This window comes from Sinocyclocheilus grahami, unplaced genomic scaffold, assembly GCF_001515645.1.
Source record: "Sinocyclocheilus grahami isolate Dianchi unplaced genomic scaffold, SAMN03320097.WGS_v1.1 scaffold216.1, whole genome shotgun sequence".
NCBI lineage: Eukaryota > Metazoa > Chordata > Actinopteri > Cypriniformes > Cyprinidae > Sinocyclocheilus > Sinocyclocheilus grahami.
In genome coordinates, this window is record NW_015505395.1 from 530411 (window position 1) to 549183 (window position 18773).

General features: G+C 35.4%; 1 protein-coding gene across 1 annotated transcript in view; it reads right to left on the minus strand.

The window, feature by feature from the left end:
- Positions 1-18773, minus strand: part of LOC107596267 (potassium/sodium hyperpolarization-activated cyclic nucleotide-gated channel 2-like) — a 60740-nt gene that overhangs the window by 24076 nt on the left and 17891 nt on the right. Inside the window, exons 4-5 of the mRNA XM_016286964.1 lie at positions 9944-9963; positions 3922-4024 (exon numbers count right to left, since the gene is read on the minus strand). Coding sequence (XP_016142450.1) covers positions 3922-4024; positions 9944-9963 — 123 coding nt within the window. The remainder of the gene's footprint in view (positions 1-3921; positions 4025-9943; positions 9964-18773) is intronic.

The window sequence follows — 18773 nt, forward strand, 5'->3', positions numbered from 1 at the left end:
GATGGTTGCCAAGGTGTTGCTAGGTGGTTAAAGTCAAAACAGCACACTTACATGCATTGTGGACTTGGTAGCTCAGAAGTCTTTTCTGCTCATCAAGGTTGCATTTATTTGATCAAAAATGCAGTAAAAAAACTTAATATTGTGAAATATTATTACAACTTAAAATAACTGTTTTCTATTGTAATATATTGTAAAATATATGGAATGTATCGCTGTGATCAAAGCTGTATTTTCAGCATCATTACTCCAGTCTTCAGTGTCACATGATCTTCAGAAATCATTCTAATATGCTGATTTTCTGCTCAAGAAACATTTCTGATTATTATATCAGTGTTGAAAACAGATTTGCTGCTTCATATTATTAAATTAAATATGATATAAAATACTATAATATTATATTTTTGTGGAAACTGCATTTTTTTTCAGGATTCTTTGATGAATATAAATTCTTAGTGTCTTTCAGAAAAACCATGCTGACTCCAAACTTTTGAACTGTACTGTGTGTTTTCTTAGCTGTACTGGGGGACAAAGTTAATTCAGACAAAACCTGCAGACGTCCTCCAAAGAGCAAATGATTCATAAATATTGCAAGCAAAGCACAGAGTTTTCTTTTAGGGCTAAAGTTAGTTTTTGGTTTAGTCTGTAGATCATAACGTTGCAAAACCAACGGGTTTTGATTTCCAGGAAATGCATAAACTGATCAAATATAGAACTTTATTGCAATGTAACTCACTTTAGATAAAAGCATCTTCCAAATGCATAAATATAATCTAAATGTAGTCACCTAATTAGCTTTTAATATAAATGTAAAGCAATAAAAGTCTATGATACTGCCTCGTTTAGATAGCGAAGTAAACGTGTAGAGAGAAAAGGTAAGAAAATATGAATATGGTTAGTCTGAAATCTGAGGGCAGAAATCCATATTCCATTAGTTCCATATAACATCATTCTTGAGAAGTGTGAATATCATCATTCTAATCCGTCAGATCTCTTCTTAGGCCTGACATTTTTATGCCTCTCTTAGTTGTACACTGTAAAAAATGATTTTTCAAAGTTGTAAATAAAGCAAGGTTACACAAAACTACTGATTTGCAAAAAAAAGCCTAATATTAATTAATTTGATGATGCTGCGTTCAGTGTTTTTGGATTACGTATTATAAGAAATCTGCAATTTGCAATTAATTTAATCTGTTACTTGTCATTTCTTTGAAATTATTTGTGAAATTTACTAGCATGTCTGACAGAAAATTGTTTTAGAGTAAATCCTTCACCATTTTTTTTTCAGTTGTAGTTAAAAACACACACACACACACACACACACACACACTGTGATGAAGCATCAATGGACCATTAACGTGTGTCCTAGTTTAGATGGTTAGATGGTTAGTTGTCCGTTGACGTTCCACACTCATCAGGAATCACCCGATTAAACTGCCTCTGAATTATTCACAATTATTCTCTTCTCTTCTGTGACCTGAAATGCATCTCGCCTCAAAATTCAAAACCTCCACACATCAAAAGTCTCTCCCATCCTAAGAGGTGGTTATGTGTGTCTCTGTGCAGTGTGTGTGTGTGTGTGTGTGTGTATTTATAAACAGGCTTTCTGTTAGACATGCTCTAAATCTACAGCAGTGCACTGAGTGTTTCTGACTGCTGCTGTCCGCCTGCTTCTGTTCCTCTGCGGTTCACTCCAGTGACAGGACAGGGACCATCCTCTCGCTGCCAGAAATAGCACACAGATCACACGCACCACTCAGGTTACTCAAGAGAACATGGAAAGCATCTAGAACACAAGAAGCTCCAAAAGGACTATAGGATTACCATAAAAATAAAGCCCGGAAAAGTCATCATAACATATTTTTTGTGTGATGGTAATACTGTGGTATTCTTGTGCTTTTTAAATGGTATCTGAATATGGTAATCAAAAGTGTTTGTTGTAAGTTAATAGGGGTGCTTTGTAAGGCAAGCATTAAAATAACATTAAAATGTTCAGTAAAGTACTAATGTTTCTTTTTCTTTTGCACTCAATCTCAATTTACTGTCAGATTCAGTCTATTCAGGTCTAAACACAGCACACTCACTAGTTGCGTAAGCAATGAATGTACTCATATGTGCCCCTTATATGATGTTTTGTAATGTTTTGCACATGTCTGTCATAGGGCTGGACAATAATTCAATATCAATATGTATCGCGATATAATTTTTTTCAATAACGGTGATATGATTTTTAAACACATTTCCGATATTTCGATATTACCAGTTTCCCATACATTGATTTATTTGTGCCGTTTGACGTCGTTGAATAAACATGAGTACTGCACGTTTCAAAATGATAACACGGCGCGGGTGTTTTATATGAATGTATCTCTGAAGGGAACCGACTGATGCTGCTTCAACACTAACTGCGGTTACTGAAACCACACCTTCTTTCTTTGCGTGCACATATGGGCCGCATTATGCAAATATTTCCAGTAGATATGTGGGGGCGTGTTAGAACGAGCCGTTTTAGGGGGGCGTGGCAGAGTCTTAACTTTGATAAAGAATATCTCTTTGGTTTTGAGACTTTAGTCTTTGCAACTCCAGGGATCTTATCTATGCACAATCAGCTTGTAACACTCCAAAGAGAAAAGAAAACTTGAAATCGCATCATATGACCCCTTTAATGTTAAAAAAGGTTTCTATTTCAGATAAACACTGTTCTTTTGAACTTTATATTCATCAAAGAATCCTGAAAAACAAAATGTATCATGGTTTCCCCAAAAATATGAAGCGGCACAACTGTTTTCAACATTGGTAATAATCAGACATGTTTCTTGAGCAGCAAATCTGCATATTAGAAGGATTTCTGAAGATCATGTGACACTGAAGACTGGAGGAATAATGCTGAAAATTCAGTTTTACGCCACAGGAATAAATTACATTTCAAAATATATTAGAACATTGAAAACAGTTATATTAAATTGTAATAATGTTTCACAATTTTACAGTTTTTACTGTATTTCTGATCAAATAAAATGCAATAAATTCTTTTAAAAACAGTGTTTTCATGCACCCAAACACTCACATTCTCAACCTCAGTGTTTTAAAACAGTCTAAATTGACTAAATGGCAGTATTATAATCCTAGGGCACCATATTGATTCCTACCCAAAGATTTTCCAATCAAGGTAAAAGCGAACAAAACCCTGGTCCCTCATTCCCTGCATCTCAGATAAATGAAAACCAGAGAGCCAAGCTATATGTGTGTGTGTGTGTGTGTGTGTGTGTGTGTGTGTGTGTGTGTGAAGTCCTGAGATGTATTATTCACTGCACTGATTCTAGAATAAATCACCTCATTACGGTACGAAGCACATTTCTACCTGCAGGTACAGTGAGCCGAGCCAAAGCTAGCCTGCTCTCGAGCATCTCAACAGAGTCTCAAGTCAGCCAGAAAATAGTCTGTGTCACTGTTATTCAGCAAAAAGGAATCATTAAGTTTTAAGGACCCAAAACCATCTTTCAGAGAAACTCAAACTTAATTTTGGACATATTGTGATGCAATAGTCAATAGTTAGAATTGGTTATTTTGGTTATTATAGAATTTTATATAAATCCCTCGAGAACCTGATGTCTTTGTCCGGGAACAGTTTCATCCTGAAGGCCTTGGGGAGAACACATCAGTCACGGAAAACAACATTGATGAAGTTCTGCATTAATTAAATAGTCTACATTTTTATCTACCCATCTGTGCCAATGACAGTCTTTGGGACAGACGGAGACTCTAGCGTATTTTGAGATTGCTAATGGATGAAGTGAAAGAATCACAGGTGATTACGGATATATTAGGCACTTCTGCACGGAGAAGATGAATGATTCCAGAAGGTTAGTGCAACAAAGAGAAGCAGAGAGAGAGAAGACAGAGATCTAGGGATATTTGTCATGCCTGTTTCCTCAGGCTGTTCAGAGCAGTAGCGGGCGGTAAGGAAAGCTCAGTGAAACCCGAGAGATACGGTTTGGTGTCAGTCTGCGGCACTGAAAGCTGATGACTGCAGAAGAGAGAGAGAGAGAGAGAGTTTCAGATCGACACCCAATCAAAGAACACAATGCATGACAATAGCAGAAGAGGCATTAGGTCTAATTGAAATTCTTCTCTTGTTATTTCCTGAAAAATATTTCAGAGTCCCTGTGAGCACTGGAGCGACGGGAATCTACAACCTAGAGTCACATAACCAGACTCTTAAATGTCTAACGCACACTGCCGCATATTCTGGCTAAGAACCATTCGCTTGGATAGGAACAAACCGTTTGATTGGCGTACAAAGAGATCAACCATCTCAGACAGACCGGCAGATGCCAGTGACTGAAAACACAGGAAAATAAGACTTTGAAATTACAATATGTCTTGACTGTTTTTGAAAGAAGTCTCTTCTGCTCACCAATGCTGCATTTAATTGATCAAAAATACAGTAAAAATAGAAATATTGTGAAATAGTATTACAATTTAATATAGTGCTTTCTATTGTTGAAGTGTATTATTGTATCATCGCTGTTCAGTTGCTTTGTCACAATCTGTATTGTTAAAAGCGCTATATAAATAAAGTTGACTTGACTTGACTTGTTGTATATTTAAAAGATATTGTATTTTAAAAGACTGTCGTCAAGTCAAATTCCTTGTGTGTGTAAACATACTTGGTAATAAAGCTCTTCTGATTCTGATTCTGATATTGTAAAATTTAATTTTATTCCTGTGATGCTAAATTTTCAGCATCATTAATCCAGTCTTCAGTGTCACATGATCTTCAGAAATCATTCTAATATGCTGATTTGCTGCTCAATAAACATTTCTGATTATTATCAATGTTGAAAACAGTTGTGCTGCTTCATGTTTTTGTGAAAAGCATCATAGATTTGATTTTTCAGGATTCTTCGATGAATAGAAATTTCAAAAGAACTGCATTTTACTTTTGTAAAATTGTTAATGTCTTTTGTGTCACTTTTGATCAATTGCTAAATAAAACATTAATTCCTTTCAAAACAGTAATTTAACACTGTTTAAATGTTTTATTTGCCAACAAAGTGTCCCTAAAAACACAAACAAAGAAATCTGTTGCACAGCACAAATAAAATGTCTATTCCTCTGACACTTCTGCAAAACAGGTGCATTGTAATATTGTTTTGCAGACGCAGAATTGAGACTGGCTCAAACTGCTAAATAGAAATTATTTAACAAAACAACACCTGTACATCTTGAAATCTGAAAATGAGGCTTTGAGCAAAACCTAGAACACAAATGGTGCACAATCTCTCCGACCAATGAGGGGACAGTTTGCTCACCTGTGACTTAGTAACAAGTTTTGTATAGAACCTATGAGAAAATGCAGCATTGTAACAGTTTAGTCTTAGATTTGGAACTAAACAAACAAACTACATGAGCCAGATTCACGAAAATCTTCTTAAAAGTTCTGAAGTTACATTATAAAATGTAATTCCTAAATATATACAGTATCTCACAGAAGTGAGTACACCCCTCACATTTTTGTAAATATTTTATTATATCTTTTCATGTGACAACACTGAAGAAATGACACTTTGCTACAATGTAAAGTAGTGAGTGTACAGCTTGTATAAGAGTGTAAATTTGCTGTCCCCTCAAAATAACTCAACACACAGCCATTAAAGTCTAAACCGCTGGCCACAAAAGTGAGTACACCCCAAAGTGAAAATGTCCAAATTGGGAGTTGTCACATGAAAAGATATAATAAAATATTTACAAAAATGTGAGGGGTGTACTCACTTCTGCAAGATACTGTCTATATATATATAAATAAAGAAATTCTCAAATATTATAAATAAAAGTGATTGGCTGTGATGTTAATTGTGGCTGTGATGTATGTTTGTGTACCATCCTCGTCTAAAACAACAAATTTAAAGCTTTACACTTGAAAATGTTGTCCATCTATGAACTAATTTTAAAGTAGAAAGCATATCATGATGAAAAATGTTTAGATAAGATAAAAAGCTAAGTATTAAGTAAGTATTTTGTGAAATATAAAATATCTCTAAGTCAGAAAACATGAAAATAGTAGTTAAGAAAAAATGCATTCTTTGCCCACAGGTCTGAAGACTCCTTCAGTGTCGAAACAACTTGTACTTCCTGGGATGTGCACATCTAAAAACCATTGCAACAGCACTCAAATCCAGCCTAGCAGATTGAAGCATCTTATTTTAAGAAAGCTATTGTCACATTTGTGTCTCCATCGCATCGGGACAGCAGAGCAGCATCTTTCTTCTACCTGATCTAATCTGTCCGGCTCTGTCAATCTCTTTTAGTATCCAGACCACTTCCCAGCCTTCCAGATTTAGTACCCCATCAACACACTTTCATAGCAGCGATAAAAATAAGCAATGCTTGCACACACACACACACACACAGGTTTGTTTTTGTGAAAAGTGGGGACATCCCATAGGTGTAATGGTTTTTATACTGTACAGACCGTATATTCTATTGCCCTTTACCAACCCTACCCCTAAACCTACCCCTCACAGAAAACTTTCTGCTATTTCAGATTTTCAATACACTCCATTCTGTGTGATTTATAAGCGTTTTGAAAAGTGGGGACATGGGGTAATGTCCTGAAAAGTCACCTTCTCCTTGTAATATCTATGTCATACCTTTGTCATTATACAAATGTATGTCCTCATTTGTCACAAAAACGCGCACACACACACACACACAGAGCAGAAACAGCAGCTGAGCTGAATGTGAAGAAGCTCACAGCTATGACGCAAATCAAACAGCATCGTTCAATATAACATACGTGGAGAGACACAGAATGATATAAATGTATGCGTCATCCTTCCTCTAAGAAAAAAGGCATGAAATTTCACAGGACTGTCTGTGTCCAAAACACCACCTGGGGCAAAAGACAGACAGAAAGATATAACAGACAATCAATGGCGGTCTCTCTAAGAGAATGAAAGTCTGAGCTCGAGGTGTCCTGAGGGATGACAGTCATTCATATACTTCATATAACAGTACCTGTTTGAATATCTGCATACATTTTTCTACTTGAAAGCAAAGTGTGATGACTCATGTCGTCTGCGATTTTATCTTTGTGATACATAAGCGGGTAACACTTTACAAATAAGTTCCATTAGTTAATGTTAGTTAACGTATTAACATAAACGAACCATGAACAGTACATTTATTACAGTATGTATTATTCTTTGTTAATGTTAATTCATGAAAATACAGTCAGTCACTGTTAGTTCACTTTAATTCACAATGTATTAACTAATGTTAGCAAGCATTACTTTTGATTTTAATAATGCATTAATAAATGTTGAAATTAACATTAACTAACTAAGCAGAAAAGACTTATTTTAAAAATGTTACCAACCCCAAACTTTTGAACAGTACTGTATATTTATAAAATAATAGTAATAATAATAATAGAGTTCTGTTTATATGGCACATTTCCTTTGCTCAAGGTGAGACATAAAAGTACATCAAAAATCAAAAAACATTATACTAAAAAAGCAACAATTTTAGGTGCACTGCAAAAATTGTGTTGTTTCCCATTACAAATATCTAAAAAAAATCTTAAATCAAGATACATTTACTTGAGAAGCCAAATCAATTTTGAGATATTAAGAATATTTTCTTAAGGATTTTTCTTACCTCATTGACAGATATTTTTTTCTTGTTTTAAGCATAATCTCAAAAGACGTTTTTAAGTATCCAAGTAAAAGCATCTTCATTTAAGAACATTACGATTTGTACTGGAAAACAAGACAAAAATACAAAAGAAGAAAATCATTTTTGCAGTGTGAACTGTCACTTTAAAACTGAAGCGGCACATCAAGAGGAGAATTTTCCAAATGTAGTGCAGCTCACAGCGCAGAGAAGCAGGTCACTCGTCCCTGACCCCTACAGGTCTATTCCCAACCCCCGGTTCTCTCTGTCTGCCTTTCTTTCCATTTCCCTCCCTCCCATCAGTTCATTATGGTACTTTCAAGGACAGAATCACAGTGCGCCACACACACACACACACACACACACACCTACATTAACTTCATGAGGACACTGGCAGGACACTAATCTGCTGCCTCATCAATTTTAGCTCGTCCCGAGAGACTGTAATATTGCGTGCACATACACGCGCATAAATCGTCTACGCAACAAGTATCCGTCCTTCACTTTACTGGCTAAACTACTCGGGAGGCAAGCCCTCTCGTTCAAAGCGGCCAATCAGAGTGCTCCGTTGCCTCCACCAATCTTTCTGCATGGTAACAGAGTTGATAAATGATTGGTTGAGCAGAAATTAGGGATGGGCGATACCTCTATTTATTTTCGATCCGATACCGATATTTTCAGGCGCCACACACACACACACACACACACACACCTACATTAACTTCATGAGGACACTGGCAGGACACTAATCTGCTGCCTCATCAATTTTAGCTCGTCCCGAGAGACTGTAATATTGCGTGCACATACACACGCATAAATCGTCTACGCAACAAGTATCCGTCCTTCACTTTACTGGCTAAACTACTCGGGAGGCAAGCCCTCTCGTTCAAAGCGGCCAATCAGAGCGCTCCGTTGCCTCCACCAATCTTTCTGCATGGTAACAGAGTTGATAAATGATTGGTTGAGCAGAAATTAGGGATGGGCGATAGCTCTATTTATTTTCGATCCGATACCGATATTTTCAAGCCCAGTATCGTCGATATCGATACCGATACCTCTAAACTAAACTAAACTGATCTTTTAAATTATTAAAAGAATATAATCAGTAATTATACTCACTTAATATTAGATTTTTAAGGCCATGTTTTTTAACATTTCATAGGCCTTTTTTTGTTTACGCTGTCAGAAATAAAATATACTAAAATTGTATTTTAGCCCTTTTCTGGGGCAGTAACCTCAAAGGTGCACCTATACCCCTAAAAGGGAGCATATTAGTACCATACAAGTATGCATGCTTTAAGGGTAGATAAGTTACAAATGTGCACCTTTGAGGGTACCTCATGAAAAATAAACATGGGTGTTACATAAGTACTAAAATGTATTATTATTATTACCATTGTAAATTTCTGGTTACTGCCGTTTTACTACAAATACTGTGGTAAACTGTGGTTACTGTAATAAACCCATGGTTAATTTTTGTAAAAGGCTGTCAGGCTGTTGTACTCCTAAAGGTGAAACTTTAGCATTTTTTTTTTCTGACAGATTTATCAACAGCAATTACAGAACATAACACAATCCATTTGAACTTTTAACAACCAGTTTAAATAAATTTACTTGCACAAACTAGCCTATTTCAAATAAATATTACATGTACATAAAAATTCGGGGTCAGTAAGACTTTGTAATATTTTTTAAATAAGCCTCATGCTCACCAAGGCTGCACTTATTTGAACAAAAATATAGTAAAACAGCAATATTGTGAAATATAACCATTAAAATAACTATTTTCTATTTTAATATATTTTAAAATGTAATTTAAAATGCATCTGTGATCAAAGCTGAATTTTCAGCATCATTACTCCAGTCTTGTTCTCCAGTCCATTCGATACAACACCAGTATCGAAAGTATCGATACTTTAGGATCGATCCGCCCATCCAGAAATGCTGAAAAGTCTAATCTACTGTTACTAACACAACGCACAGAAATATGACAGCCACAACCAAGTCAGCAGTACGGTAGATAGTACATTAGCTGACGCTGTAGCTGCGGTCTCATCGCCTAATAGAGCCTGCAGTGAAAACAAACACACGGTCAGAAGAGCATTATCTGTCGCATTAGCAGTCATTATCCAATCAACGCAATGGCATCTGAAGAGTTGCTGAGTCAACGCTACAGCGACAAACAAACCGTAGCAGCTGCACAAACATTAGCTGCGCAGACAGATGGAACAATTGCGACTTTAATGAGTTTTAATGGCCAAACGAGTACAGCTCACTCCACGTGTCGTTCTGCAGAAAGAGAAAGACAAACACTGGACATAAACAGCATGTAATTGCCAGTCACAACACCTACTGCGAATCTAAAAGCAGCATACCAGTAAGAAGCAGCAGGCTATGACTTTTGCACTATAATTGTTCCATACACTTTTATATAACGGAAAAAGCATCAAGAATTTGCTCTTTTTGAAGTCATACAAGTTCATAACGACATAAGGGTGAATAAATGATGACAGAATTGTCATGCAAGGCTTCAAACTATATTATTTACAATGTTTCACTGTTTTTTTTTATTTATCTGTTATTTGATAGATGCAAACTAACAGACACGATTATTCATAAACTAAAAACAATCTGGAATTAGTGCAAAAACAGCTTCACATTTGAACCGCACAGGGATAAATGAACAGTAAAACACTGTAAATATGTAAGAAATTTTTCAAACTGTAGAATGCTACAATATTGTCACATGACCAAACTACGTTACGTTTAATTAAGCAAGTGCCATTTATCATGTGGAAAATCAATATAGTAATTTTGCATTTTGAATACAGTTTTGTATACAAATGTCATAACGGCGTCTGATCACATAATCAAAAAAATATATATTATATCATGATCAAATTCCAAGTAGGAAGAGATAAAGTGTATTATTTAGTACATTATCAAAAAAAAGTAAATAAATAAAAGAAAAGAAAAATCTACATGGTTACCTAATATACACTGGGAAAAAATATTTTAATTAAATTAGTGTATAAGCAATTTTCATTCAGAAAGCGTTTTCTTTACAATTTTGAAAAATAATTTTTTACAGTGTATAAATCAAATTTGGCTCTAATTTTCAGTAAAACATACTACATTGTGATATCTAATGTTATTATATTTGGCAGTCTGATTACATAATATTAATTACAATATTATACATTTTATCCCTGCTAGGTTCAAAAGTGAAGCAATTTTGTACTGATTCCAAATCAGAAAAGTTAATAGTAAAGCGATGATATGGTATATGTTTTTGTTTTCTGTATGCAATTCATATTATAACCGAAATGTCTACTGAGCTGCTTTTCTGAACTATAATAAATAAAGCAATTAGCTGCAGAACGGCCGGCCGTCAGGCGTCTTGGGACGACAGAGATCAGTGTGTGGTGAGGGTCTGCCAGCAGTCTCAAACAAGAAGCCATTAAATGTGCCCTTTTTAAATATGCGTCTGCTGCCTGACTTGTGTCGACATCCGGCTAATTCCCAAGGCAAGATTAATTACGGTTGCTGTCCTCTGCCCAAAAAGGCTCAAACTCCTGAACTGAGGAGAGAAAAAACTGGATCTATTGCATCCCATCATGATTCCATTAAAGGAATAGTTCACCCATAAATGAAGATTTGCTGAAAATGTACTCACCCTCAGGCAATCCAAGATGTAGATGAGTTAGTTTCTTAATCATAACAGATTTAGAGAAAATTAACATTGCATCACTGTCTCAGCAATGGATGCAAGGCTTCAAACTATATTATTTACAATGTTTCACTGTTTTTTTTTATTTATCTGTTATTTGATAGATGCAAACTAACAGACACGATTATTCATAAACTAAAAACAATCTGGAATTAGTGCAAAAACAGCTTCACATTTGAACCGCACAGGGATAAATGAACAGTAAAACACTGTAAATATGTAAGAAATTTTTCAAACTGTAGAATGCTACAATATTGTCACATGACCAAACTACGTTACGTTTAATTAAGCAAGTGCCATTTATCATGTGGAAAATCAATATAGTAATTTTGCATTTTGAATACAGTTTTGTATACAAATGTCATAACGGCGTCTGATCACATAATCAAAAAAATATATATTATATCATGATCAAATTCCAAGTAGGAAGAGATAAAGTGTATTATTTAGTACATTATCAAAAAAAAGTAAATAAATAAAATAAAATAAAAATCTACATGGTTACCTAATATACACTGGGAAAAAATATTTTAATTAAATTAGTGTATAAGCAATTTTCATTCAGAAAGCGTTTTCTTTACAATTTTGAAAAATAATTTTTTACAGTGTATAAATCAAATTTGGCTCTAATTTTCAGTAAAACATACTACATTGTGATATCTAATGTTATTATATTTGGCAGTCTGATTACATAATGATTCAAGAAAGATATTAATTACAATGTTATACATTTTATCCCTGCTAGGTTCAAAAGTGAAGCAATTTTGTACTGATTCCAAATCAGAAAAGTTAATAGTAAAGCGATGATATGGTATATGTTTTTGTATTCTGTATGCAATTCATATTATAACCGAAATGTCTACTGAGTCGCTTCCTGAACTCTAATAAATGAAGCATTTAGCTGCTGAATGGCCGGCCGTCAGGCATCTCAGGATGACAGAGATCAGTGTGTGGTGAGGGTCTGCCAGCAGTCTCAAACAAGAAGCCATTAAATGTGCCCTTTTTAAATATGCGTCTGCTGCCTGACTTGTGCTGACATCCGGCTAATTCCCAAGGCAAGATTAATTACGGTTGCTGTCCTCTGCCCAAAAAGGCTCAAACTCCTGAACTGAGGAGAGAAAAAACTGGATCTATTGCATCCCATCATGATTCCATTAAAGGAATAGTTCACCCATAAATGAAGATTTGCTGAAAATGTACTCACCCTCAGGCAATCCAAGATGTAGATGAGTTAGTTTCTTAATCATAACAGATTTAGAGAAAATTAACATTGCATCACTTGCTCAGCAATGGATGCTCTGCAGTGAATGGGTGCCGTCAGAATGAGAGTCCAAACAGCTGCTAAAAACATCACAATAATCCACAAGTAATCCACACCACTCCAGTCCATCAGTTAATGTCTTGTGAAGAGAAAAGCTGTGTTTGTAAGAAACAAATCCATCTAGACATTTTTAAGTTCTCGATCCATAATATTGCTTTTTCCAGAGAAATTAATCAAGAGAATCTTGTCTAAATCAGGAGAGAAATCTGCACAGAACAAGCACTGATTACAAGACAAAACCGTCTAAAACGACTCTAAACAAATATGTGTGTGGATTTTGATGTGAGAGACAACAGGAAATTGACCTTTTCACTGGAGGAAGCGTTATTATGGATTATGGATTTTCGCCAGAAGCAATAGTTTAATGTTAAAATAACATAATGACGAATTTGTTTATTACAAACACACAACTTTTCTCTTTACAAGACATTAACTGATGGACTGGAGTGGTGTGGGTTATTTGTGAATTATTGTGATGTTTTTATCAGCTGTTTGGACTCTCGTTCTGACGGCACCCATTCACTGCAGAGACTGGTGAGCAAGTGATGGAATGTTACATTTCTCCAAATCTGATGAAGAAACAAACTCATCTACATCTCTGATGACCTGAGGGTGAGTACATTTTCAGCAAATTTTCATTTTTGGGTGCACAGTGTGCAAATTTTGCAGTATGCAATGCACTTGACTTGACCTTTCATGACTCATTATCTGATCTGACTGCCAATGTTAAGATGTTTTACTCAGAATTGGTTTGAAAATGCAAAAATAACTATTGATTTCCCAGATGATAACTGGACACCACTCTTAACTTCTTTGTTTCAAAATCCTAAAATTTTCTCTTGATTTCCAAGTGTAAACGAAAGGTCCGGATTTTCAATGTGGCCTCAGACTGTTGGATCCCACAGTATGCAGTATGGAGTAAGTAGTATTCAACTGCAAACATAGCCTGCATACTTTTCTCCCCTAAGACTTTTCGGTGGCATGCAAAGTTAAAGGGAAGAAGAAAAGGACATAGAAATGAAAAAAAGGTAAATGAGGAAAGTGTTAAAGTCAGAGGGAGCAGGTCACTGTAGAAACACTGGAGTGAACAGGCCTGAATTTTACATGAGTCGAGAGCACTTTGCCTTGAAAACACAAGAAGTAGAGAGTCCACGCTGGAGCTCTGGACACACACACATACACAGACAGAGATATTGTGTTGCAGATATAGTGAATAGAGTGGATAAAGAAGGACACATTCTACAGCAGCCTAGAAAATCAAGGATGCATACTCACATAAACCTGCATATACTGTACATTAACTATCTTGGGATTGCAATACTAGCATACTGTGCATTATCTACTGGTTGGTTTAGTAATATAGGTAAGTGAAACAATTTGTAACAATAACGCTATGTTGTTGTTACATGACCACACTATGTTGCATGTTTAATTTAGTGTGTCCATTTTTTACATTTGGGAAATCAGTGTAATTTTGCATTTTTTATACAATTTTTGACGCAAAAGTCATAACATTTGGCAGATCACAAAATATATTGTTATATAAGATTACTCATACCATGATATGAGATTTTGGTCATACCATCCACCCTACAGCAAAGATAGTATACATACTTGTGCATTCATGCATTTGACAGATTTTATCCAAAATTACTTACAGAGCATTTAAAGCTGCAGTCCGTAACTTTTTTTTGGATAAAAATGATCCGAAATCAATATTTGAGCAAGTACATAACCAGCCAGTGTTCAAATCTATCGCCTTACTTTAGCCCGATTCACAACGGTTATCTTATAATAATGTTTTCTAATTTGAGTGGTACGGGTAGGTTTTCGCGGGAAATTCGAGCATGGCACTGCGTCATTACGTCACGTCTGTAAACATAATGAAGTTGTCCCGGCTACTAGGCTTCGGGGTTTATGGTAATGTTTTTTTCCTCAGTTGGTCAGAACAAACGTGGCAGACTTGTTACTTGGCAATATATGGTGAAAAGCCTTATTTGGGTCATATTCCAAGATGTAGGCTAGAATCTGTGATTGTGAAGTACAGTAAATATCCACACTGGTGCGGTGACTGACTGCCACACATACTCTTCAGAACATTAGATTCATCCGCGCTGGAGCCGTGCCGACTCACAACCCACGCAAGCTAAATAATTCCACACACAGCTGCAATTCCAGGTTTTCAAACAGAGGTGGCGACAAAGAGGCAAAACTTACGGACTGCAGCTTTAAGGTTATTTATTTATTTCTTGCTTGCTTGCCAGTAATATGAGTAGTACGGTAGTATGCTATTCTGAATATACGAATATTCTTTGCTAGGACTTCCCATCTGTAACTAGACTAATCTGAACCCTGAAATACACCTCCTGGAATTAAAAATAAATAAATAACATAATAAAATGAAATGAAATTAATAAAATAAATAATAGAAAAAAATTAACATTGAATGAATGAATATTGAAATTAAATAAATTAAATAAATAATAAATAGATAGATAGATAAAAGGAAATAAATAATACAGTAAAATTATATTAAATAAGTAAAATAAATAAAATAATACAATAAAATGAAATAAAATGAAAATGAATGAATGAATGAAAAAAATTGAAAAATTAAATGAAATAAATAATAGAATACAATAAAATACAAACAAACAAATAAATGAAAAGAGAATAAACAATGCGATAATAAAATAATAATAGAAATTCAGAAATTATGTAGCCACAGAAACAGCACACATCTGAGAATGCGCGCACACACACACACACACACACACACACACAGAGACACAATCCACTTCTCCAGCCTGCTGTCTGGACTCCTTCCATGGGCTTATTGCAATACATTTCAATATATTGAAGTATGAAACTGAGAAAAAGTATGTAACAAAAAGGAAGAGAAAATAGGATTGAATGAGCCTCAGGGAAAGGGAGACACTTTCTTGATCACTCTCTAAATCCTTCGCTCATTCATGCCCTGGTCCGCAGTGATAGGGCAAGAGGCATTATGGGAAGACATTCATTAACCATACAGACACGCGTGGCCTGTGGCCGATAAGCTGAGACTCTTGGATTCTGCCTGTAATAGTGTAGTCGGGCCGCCAGCCTGTTCTGACTCTATTTACAATAGCTTATCTAAACGTCCAGCAGTCCTCGACACGTGCTGCTGCCTAGGCCCGAGACACCAGATGCTGTGTAATATATGTTTTTAATCTCGGCCAAGACAATCCAACATCTCTTCACCGAGCCATTCATCTCCGCATCTGACCAAGTCAGTGCGGTTTTTCATCTGAAAAATGAATGCGGCAGTCAGGCGGGAATGCTTCCTGGGGTAATGATACTATACGTGTGTCTGCTCTTCAGGAGGAATACATTCAGATGCCGAGTAAATTACAGAAGAAAGCAGGATTACATTTCTGATTGGTTCTGTATGACACAAAAAGGTTATTTTTCCCCTCTTGACCTTTGTTTGACCTGTTGAGAGATACAGCAGTTCTGTAAGAAATGACGTATTTTAGGCCAAAATCTGGAAATGGTTCCAATGAGTTTTTCTAATGGGTTTTTACTAGGGCTGCACGATAAATCGCATGTGATATTTAACGCGTATCTCATCAGAAAGCCGATTCTGTAATCAGCGGTAAATCTCCATCACCTGCAGGCTTTCACATTGAGCAGCATTAACTACACAGAGCCGTTGTTCACTGACGAGCTGCGTAAAAACCACGTTCATATCTGCACGATTTTTTGCGCAGCTCGTCAGTGAACAACGGCTGTGTAGTTAATGCTGCTCAATGTGAAAGCCTGCACGTGATGGAGATTTACCGCTGATTACAGAACCGGCTTTCTGACAAGATGCGCATTAAATATCGCATGCGATTTATCGTGCAGCCCTAGTTTTTAGTTACTGTCTGATCACATAATGAACCAAGAAAGAGATGTTAAAAATCATGGTCGATGTCACTTCTGGTGCATTAGTCACATTCAAAATATATTGTTATATAAGATTACTCATACCGTGATATGAGATTTTGTCATACCGACCACCCTACAGGAAATATAGTACATCTACATACATTTGTATTCATGCATTTGGCAGATGTTTTAATCAAAAATGACTTACAAAGCATTCAAGGTTGCATTCTGCCAGTAATGAGTAGTATGGTCATATGCATATGCAACATACTAATATCATTTGCAAAACTTCCCATCTGTAACTAGACTAACCCAAACTCTGAAATACACCTTTTGAAAATGAACAAATAAAAAATTTAATAAAAATGAATAATAATAGAATAGAATAGAATAATGAAATTTTGCATGCCTGAAATAAGGTCTGTGGCGAACGCAAGCTCAAGATATATTCATGATGTGTTCTACAACACAAAATACATCAGTAAAGCCTTCTTTTTTTTTTTTACTTGTCTTGAAGAAGGTGGTTACTAATACGTGTCTAAATGGGACTACAGAGGTTGTCTGGGACACTAAACGTCATCAAAGCGAACAGATAAACTCATCTACTCACTTTCACAGCCTTGTTGTGTTTATAATCATGTTCTTGCAAAGTATTCTAACTCAGACTTTCAGGGGGAAAGTTCTTGATTGACAAATAAGATTGAGACATAAGAAGGCAACTCTTTGCACAGTGTGAGACACTGTCGAGATCTCTTCTGAAACTCTAGAGGAGACATGTGATATTGCATCTAAGAAGCACAAGATCTCAACATAAATTTCCATTTAATTTCATTGCTGTTTGGGAAAAAAAAGAAGAGATATTAAATAAATTACATTTGGGTTCTTTCCTTTCGACAGGCCATTTGAAAGGTCACACTGAATATATTAGTGAAAACAGCAGTATCAATCCAGGGTAAATTATATGAATACGTATACTTAGTATTATAAAAATAAAACCTAACTGTGATACATTTTGATACTTCTGCAAAATGATGTCAGAGTGAAACTTTTAAAAGTTATTATATGAAGTGGCTGAATGGGAAGGGATGAAAATAAGAGTTGAAATTAAGTCATCCGAATGCAAAAGTCTTACTAGAGGTGAGGCATTAAGTTTCCGATATGATCAGAAAAAGTAAATAGGATCAATTTTGATTTTCATGTTGACTAAACAAATTATGCATGTAAACTATGTACTACATTATGGCATTAAAAATAACACATTTTGGAGTAAGGAGCAGTCAGCCTTGATTAAAATGGATTCTGGGAAGCAGCCCATAATGTGAGTGCTCAGAAACTCCTCCAGGTCCATGTTAGCAGCATGTTTTGCCCAGGAGGGCTGAAGGCATGTATGGCAAGAGTATTGAGAGCATCTCTGAGTCTCTGGAGGCTTTTTCTCAGAGGGAGAGAAATAACATAATGTGTTTAATCCACTTACACATCTGAGTCTAAACACACACACAGACACACGTGCGCACACACGCACACACACACACACACACACACACACAGTATATAAACTCCAGACACACCACAGGAAAACTAATCGCATTTAATTAGTAATATTTTCCTTTTTTTTTTTTTTAAGAAAATAAAAATTTTATTCAGCAAGGATGCTTTAAATTGATCAAATGTGACAGTAAAGACATTTATAATGTTACAAAAGATTTGTTTCAAATAAATGCTGTTCTTTTCAACTTTGTATTTAGAGAGATTCAGAGAATCCTGAAAAATGTATCATGGTTTCCACATTTTAACATTGATAATAAAAATGTTTCTTGAGCAGCAAATCAGCATATTAGAATGATTTCTGAAGGATCATGTGACACTGAAGACTGGAGTAATGATGCTGAAAATTCAGCTTTGCATCACAAGAATAAATTATATTATAAAATATATTCAAATAGAAAACTGTTATTTTAAATTGTAATAATATTTCAAAATATTACTGATTTTGCTGTATTTTTGTTTAACACCAGTAGACACATAGCTGGAGGGTTTAAACATATACATAAAGAATACTCAGGGATACTCGCTCAGAACATGCAATAATGTGTGTGTGAGTGTATATATATATATATATATATATATATATATATA